At 45.4% G+C, this 7,022-nt stretch overlaps 1 protein-coding gene across 1 annotated transcript in view; it reads right to left on the reverse strand.

Annotated features, from left to right (window-relative positions):
- Positions 1 to 464: 464 nt before the first annotated feature.
- LOC135219102 (inositol-tetrakisphosphate 1-kinase-like) overlaps positions 465 to 7,022 on the reverse strand; it is a gene marked incomplete in the record, with an annotated part of 218,677 nt that continues 212,119 nt past the window's right edge. The window contains 1 exon segment of the mRNA XM_064255543.1: positions 465 to 1,735. Coding sequence (XP_064111613.1) covers positions 1,575 to 1,735 — 161 coding nt within the window.

The raw sequence follows: 7,022 nt of genomic DNA on the forward strand, positions 1-7,022 counted from the left end.
AATATTGTACTTTATAGATAATTAGGCCATACAACAAAAGAACAGTACTTCCTTCTAAAATAGTGAAATATTTCTATCTATAGATAAAAAACACTGATAAGCACAGCTGCAGCTTCTTTTTGGTTACCCACTTCCCCATACACAGTACTTGGAATTTGTACCTTACAAAGCAGACCACCCAGACATGTAGATGCTGTAATACTGTTGGCTTTTATAGCTATCATATTCTTTATTGATAAAACTCTCAAATTTCTTGGTGGATTCTAATTCACTTTAGGGTATTATATCAAATGATCCGCATAATACCTGAACTAAGAGAAATAAAGCTGAATGTACTGTATGATGTAGAATTTCAAACAATATTTACTACATAAAGTATAGAGAAGAGAGAGGAGAAGAGAGAGAGGAGAGGGAGAGAGAGAGAGAGAGAGAGGAGAGAGAGATAGAGAGAAAGAGAGGAGAGATGACGAGAGAGAGAGAGAGAGAGAGAGAGAGAGAGAGAGAGAGAGAGAGAGTCAGTCTACTATGATTAAAAAGGTATTCATAACAAAGAATACCTCAGCAATTACCAAAAGTAAGGATAGCTTACAAAATCTACTTTTGGTTCAAGAATTTAAAAAATATCAGGTTTTCAACCTTCTAATACCTAACCACATACTCCTAGAAATCCTCTAAGGCTCTCACATCCATTCTAGTTAACTAGATTTTTGCAATACTTCTGCTTTTTACTTTAACCAGTTTTAACGAAAACTAGCCTGAACCTAAACAATCATTCTAATAGTTATAAAAATTATCTTACTTTACAAACAACAAGAGATGCATAATTACTAACATTCCAGATACCTTAACTGTATAAGAATCAGTTTCACAAACTTCATTCACCCTATGCTGTTGACATCACAATATAAATACTATTTTACTTCAATCAAAAAAATTGAACAACATACATTCTTACTTATTAAATACTATGAAAACAAATAACTCCAATCTTACTTTTCCCTTCATTTTTGCATTAAGATTAACTGTTAAAGTCAATGATACACTACTAAAAAAATGAGCGTAACTGTCTGATCTATTATATGCTTAAAAGTAAACTGACCAAAATCAAATATTTTACAACCACATGAAAAAAATATTGATTATATGTACATTAATAAGAAAACAGCCATGTTTTGCATACACATTCATATTTGCAACTACATTTCTCTGGAATCCTTCTGAAAACTGAATTAAAAAAATACTTGCCATCATTTCAAAGTGTTTCTTTAAAATCACACTACTGAACATGCTAAAACATTCTCTGAACTTAACTACTTACCAAATAATAGTAAGTATCTTCATAACTACGGATCAAATGGATCAAGAACCATAAAGCTGAATCCAAAGAAATCTAGGACATAATTCACTAAAAGAAACCATCATGATACAAGTCTTAATGGTAGTTGAGCAACTATGAAAAGGTACACCTTTATTCATCTTAAATAAAAATTTAAAAAAGCAATCATTATGGGAATGTATATCACAAGTACAGTATATAAAAAAAAACTTAAATCATGCAACATACCAATGCACCTTTAACCAGTGTCAACACCTGAATCCTCCTGAGGTTGATCAGGAGAAGCAAAAATCAGAGGGTGACAATGACCCTCAGCATTCTTTACTACAGAGCACCGATTCATTCGAAAGACCAACAGGTCAACCAGATGCTCCATCACACTGGGTACGGAATCATAACCTAAAATGCATTGGACAAATCAATTAGGTTCAAATGTTCCTTAAAATGTAATAACGGGTTGCTTAATGTTAAGATTATATTATCCTGCAACACATCTGGTCTGTAGTTAGTAACAGTCATGAATGTGAAACCTGGATTCTTAATAAACAACCTCACTCATATCAAACATCAACCATAAAACTAAGGTAATTTGTTTTCCCTTTGGGAAGAAAATAAAATACTGAAAGATAACTATGAAAAACCTAGACATTAAATATAAACAAAACCTCCCCTTTCTTCAATAACTTTATTTCTGGGCTCAGCCCGTGTCGCTTTGTGAAATATCCTTTTAGTTCATATTTCTAAGGTAAATATTGCTAACATTACCAAAGAAAAAACTAAAATGGGATGTCAGAGTATTCTGACTCGCTCACCCTATAAAAAGAGGGTGTCGGTATGGTTTCTGGGGCGAGTGAAACCACTACCACGGGCCTCTTGTCATTTAGATCCCTCCTTCACAAAATCCTCCTGCTAGAGAGAGCCGATACACAGCCCGCGCCAGCGACTACTACTACCAGCGCTCCGACGCCAACACCAGCGCCTCTAGCGGCCATCCTTTTCGTTAGCAGCATCCCGCACACACGTGTTTTTTCTCACTGTGCTTTTGTGCTTCCGTTTTGTGGATTATCTTTCGCTATGGAGCTTCAAGCCATCGCCGCAGCTAAGTTAAGTACTGCCTAAGTGTTTCACATAATTTTAGCCAGCTAGGGCCCATTTTACCGCTTTTATTTAGGTTATATGACAGTGCCTTCTGCGACATGGCTACAGGCTCGCCCCAACCGGCTCGCCTCGTGTGATTCATTATTCAAGCTCCTTCAGTCTCCCATACCGTTGTAGCTATGACTGTGCAGTATTTATGATTATATTTCCATGTTGTGCAAGATGTGCTATTCTATTTATTATGGGAATCTAGCTCGATTGAGCTTATGCCTTGTTACCTTAGCTCAGTGTTCATGCATGCATGTGCCCTTGTCTAGGTCTGTTAGGCATTTAGGACATGTGTCCTTCTCCTTCTCTCTTTAGTCCTACTACCCTGGCCGTCGCCCTCCGTTCTTACGTATCGGCAGAGGCCAGCTCCCGAGTAGTTAGGCGCCCTCCCTGCCAGGTTGGCTAGCCTAGCTTCTCTAGGACATTTCTTTTTCTATTACTAATGATTCCTTTCCTTTCTGTTATGATAACTATGTTTATTTTATGTTGCATGTTTGAGACGGTTAGATGTAGCCTAGGCTATCTCAGTTCGCCTGGCCTATCCGACCGCGTGGCCCTGCCACGTTCACGGTGGGGTGGACCAGGCGATCGCCATGAGCCACCCGCTCAGTCCCCCCTCCCTGCTTCCCCCTCCCCTACGGGGGGTGGGGAGGCAGGTATCGCTCGCTCATGTTGCCACGGCAACCATCCGGGCTCCCTCCCCTCTTCCTCTCTACCTGGAGAGGATACGGGAGTCATGGGGGGTACATTTGAGACTGCCTCTTCATACCGTTCTCACCCTGGGTTCCACGGGGATGTCTCCTGTACGCTCGGGCTAGGCTGGCCATCTCGTTCGTCCGTGCTCAGACCTCCTCGGGTCCCTTATCGCTCTCTCCTACCCCGGTCACCCCCCTTTATACCCACCGCGCCAGCGGCGGGCTTCGCTGGCTCCGCCAGCTCCTTTAGGGGGTGACTGAGACTAGCTCCGCTACATGCATCTATGTATTGTTTTTCTCGTTATCATTTTGTATTTTGTATATGTGTAATTTCCGAAAATTCTGCTAGCCGGCGGAGTGCCCGCTCACCAACTGGGTTCTCCTCCTGCCTGCGAATCTTTTCTACAGCGGAGCTGTGCTCCCTCTAATCTTCGTTATGACTTATTACTGGGTTAACCCTCTCATGTTCCTCCCCGCTGCCCTGTACTCCTCACCCCGGCGTATAGGCTGGTTACTAGTTTGGTGGAACTCCTTACCCCGGTGCGCCGGAAATTTTCTAACTAGTATACCAGACCTGCTGGACACTCACCACTACAGGAGAACAGGAGAAGGTTAACACCTATATTTCCACTCTGGCATATGGCGGAGTGTCATATCTCTTAATGGGCTTGCCCTGTTAGTAGTGTTGATACTCATGTATCTGTCCACTTACAGGCTACCAATTGCCAGGAATCCGGTTGCAACGCCGTGTTGCAGGACCCCTGTGGCCACGAGGTCTGCCGGACCCACGCCGTCTGCGCCATCCACTATGGGGACATAGCGGTCTGACACCATGAAGCCTGCTCGATCTGTTATGATCTTGTGGAGCAGTTTTCCTCCGGTGTAAGTATATACAGGAGTCTATTTGCTATATAATTTGACTATACAAATGCAATCCTATAAGAGATACAAAATGATATTTTGGCTTATATGATTAATCATAGAACTTTAGACTTCCGCTTTAGGGCTTACAATAACCCTCTCTTCCAGGCTACCGCTGTGAAGGACGCCGCATCGGCCACCCTGAAGGCCTGGGTCGGCGGGTTTGGTAAGAACGTAACGAAGGGGCAGCCATACATCCTGGACAAGAATATGGCTGTCCGTCTCTTCCCGGGAGGCAAGTCCACCTGTTACCTTGGCCCGGCAGCGGTGGCCCCATACATTGCCACCATCCAGCTTCAGGTGGCCCAGGCACTGGCGGCCCAGGGCAACCCCGAGATTGCAGATGATGTGGCGACATTGGATTTGAACCTGGAACCAATGGCGATAGGTGATACAGGTAGTATGTTGGATGAGGCAAGTTTGTTGGGGGCTCAAGGGCTTCCCTTGGGTCCTTCTGGATCTTCTTCCCCTGTTCCGTCTTCTACTTCCTTCCAAGGCTTTTCAGAGAGTGAACGTTCGGTTTGACCGAAGTCCACTCAGGCTATCCCTAAGGTAAAAGGGAAGCGTGAGTTGAAGACCCTTGAGAAGACAGCGTCCAAAAATACCACGTCTTCTTCATCTCATAAGCCTTCGGCTCACCACCCCGGAGCAGAGAAGTCGAAGTCCTCTTCTTCGTACTCAAAAGGGTCCAGAGGCAAATCTTCGAAGGATAAGGCCCAGGCATCTACGGATCCTGAGCCTTCGACCTCTACGGGGGCACGCCCCAAGACTCCTACCGTGGTCAAGGACCCTAGTCCTTTTGACACAGAAGCGTTTACTGCAAACATCATGCAGCAAATGGGGAACTATGTCGGGAACTTAGTTTCAAGACAAGTTCAAGCAGATGTTATCACACATCTCTACTTCATTCGAGGAGTTGGGTCAGTCGATCCGGAATATTACGGAGAGACTGACCAACCAAGAGAATCTGATGGCAGGTCTCCAGGAGAACCCTGCAGCAGTTCTCCCACAGCCCGGTATGACAGTGCAAACCATGCCGGACTACGATACCCTTCCTACCTTCACAGCAAATAACCCATGGAGGGTTTCGTCGTATGCCCCTTTTAAAGACGGCATGCTGACGTTGCCGGACTGCGGTACTCGAAGGCTGGAAGACTTCGAGTTTCACCCCCCTGACCTACAGCCACCATTCATTGGTTATGCCCATCTTACAGAGACGGCGATGAAAAGAGAGTTCAAGATTCCCAAAGAAACAGTGATCTACAGCAGAGATCAGGCCCAAAGGGAGTGGCTGAGGAGCTTGGAGGATTGGGATTGCGTCAATACCAAGCTTCAAGCTTTTAAGAGCCCCTTTACTATCTTTGTGGCGGACGGAGAAACCCCTATTCCATTCACCACTAAGTTAGCAGAGTTGACTCTCCAAGCCGCCATGAAAGACTAGCTCATGCCTCAACTCCAGGAAACGGAGCCCACATCCCTTCTCCTTCCAGGCACCGAAGACCTTTGGACAGATCTTCCAGCCACATTCACGGTAGGGAAACTCAAGCCGGATTGTGCAATAACACAATTTAGCGAGAGGCTTCCCAGGCTCCCAGACAATCTTATTCAAGCCGAATTTGATGCTAGGACCAGGCTAGGGAGGACCTTGAATGCCCTAGTAATGATGGAGGTTGCGGCAGTAACGTACAGCACGGAACCTCTGTTCAAGTTGTTGGCTAAAGCACAGACACACACTGTTCATGTGATCTGTATGATTTTACAGTCGCAAGGCGCAATTGCAGGAAACACGTACTGCAAGAGGCGACTATCGCCACGAACCCAATAAGTTGCCCGCGGCTTCTATTTGGGGTGCTGACCTCTTCCCAGAAGCTTTGGTCAATGAGGTTCAGCACAAGGCGACAAGGCTGAATCAGAGCCTTAAGGTCAGTTGGGGTCTCTCAAGTAAGAGGAAGACTGAACCTACTTCCTCTTCTGCAAAGAAGCTGAAAAAGCCTAGGAAATTCCCACCTTTCCAGGCTACCCAACAGCAACAGGTGGTACAGGCTGTGCCGGTCTCCCAGGTGGTAGAACCCTCCACCTTGAAGAGTCAGTCTCAGCCATTCCTCCTACTGACTTCCCAGAACCAGCCTTCTACCTCGTTTGCGGTGTCACCGGCCTTCAACCCAGTCTTTGAAAAGCAAGCATTCCAACCCTTTAATAGGTTTGGAAGAGGCAGCAGGGCTAGGGGTGCATTTCGCCAGAGAGGTGGCGGAAGAACACCTAGCAGAGGCAAACACTTCTGGGGAGGACGTGGGTCACAACCTGCCCCAAGTCAGTGAGAACACTCAGGTAGGAGGGAGACCTCTATCGCCACAGATGGGGGTTCAGCAATTGGGCACAAAGTATTGTGTCCAAAGGACTGGGATGGAGCTAGATCAAAGGTCCTCCTCCATCCAAGACCTTCCTTCAGAGACCAACATCGGAATTGATGGAGTATGCTCAAGAACTCCTTCAGAAAGGGGTAGTATCAAAAGTCAAGCATTTAAAGTTTCAAGGTCGCTTGTTCAGCGTGCCAAAGAAAGGCTCAACCAAACTAAGAATAATCCTAGACTTGTCCCGTCCAAACTTATTCATTCATCGTGACAAGTTCAAAATGCTGACTATCTCTCAGGTGCGGACCTTACTTCCCCGTGGGGCCGTCACCACCTCTATCAATCTTACAGACGCATACTATCATATCCCAGTAGCAAGACACTTCCACCCGTATCTAGGCTTCAGGCTAGGAAACCAGGCATTCTCCTTCAAAGTGATGCCCTTCGGGTTGAACGTAGCCCCAAGGATATTCACGAAGATGGCGGAGTCAGTAGTTCAACAACTAAGATCTCAGGGGATAATGGTAGTAGCGTATCTGGACGATTGGCTTGTTTGGGCAACAACTGTCGAAG

Source organism: Macrobrachium nipponense, chromosome 1 (genome assembly GCF_015104395.2).
Source record: "Macrobrachium nipponense isolate FS-2020 chromosome 1, ASM1510439v2, whole genome shotgun sequence".
NCBI classification, from domain to species: domain Eukaryota; kingdom Metazoa; phylum Arthropoda; class Malacostraca; order Decapoda; family Palaemonidae; genus Macrobrachium; species Macrobrachium nipponense.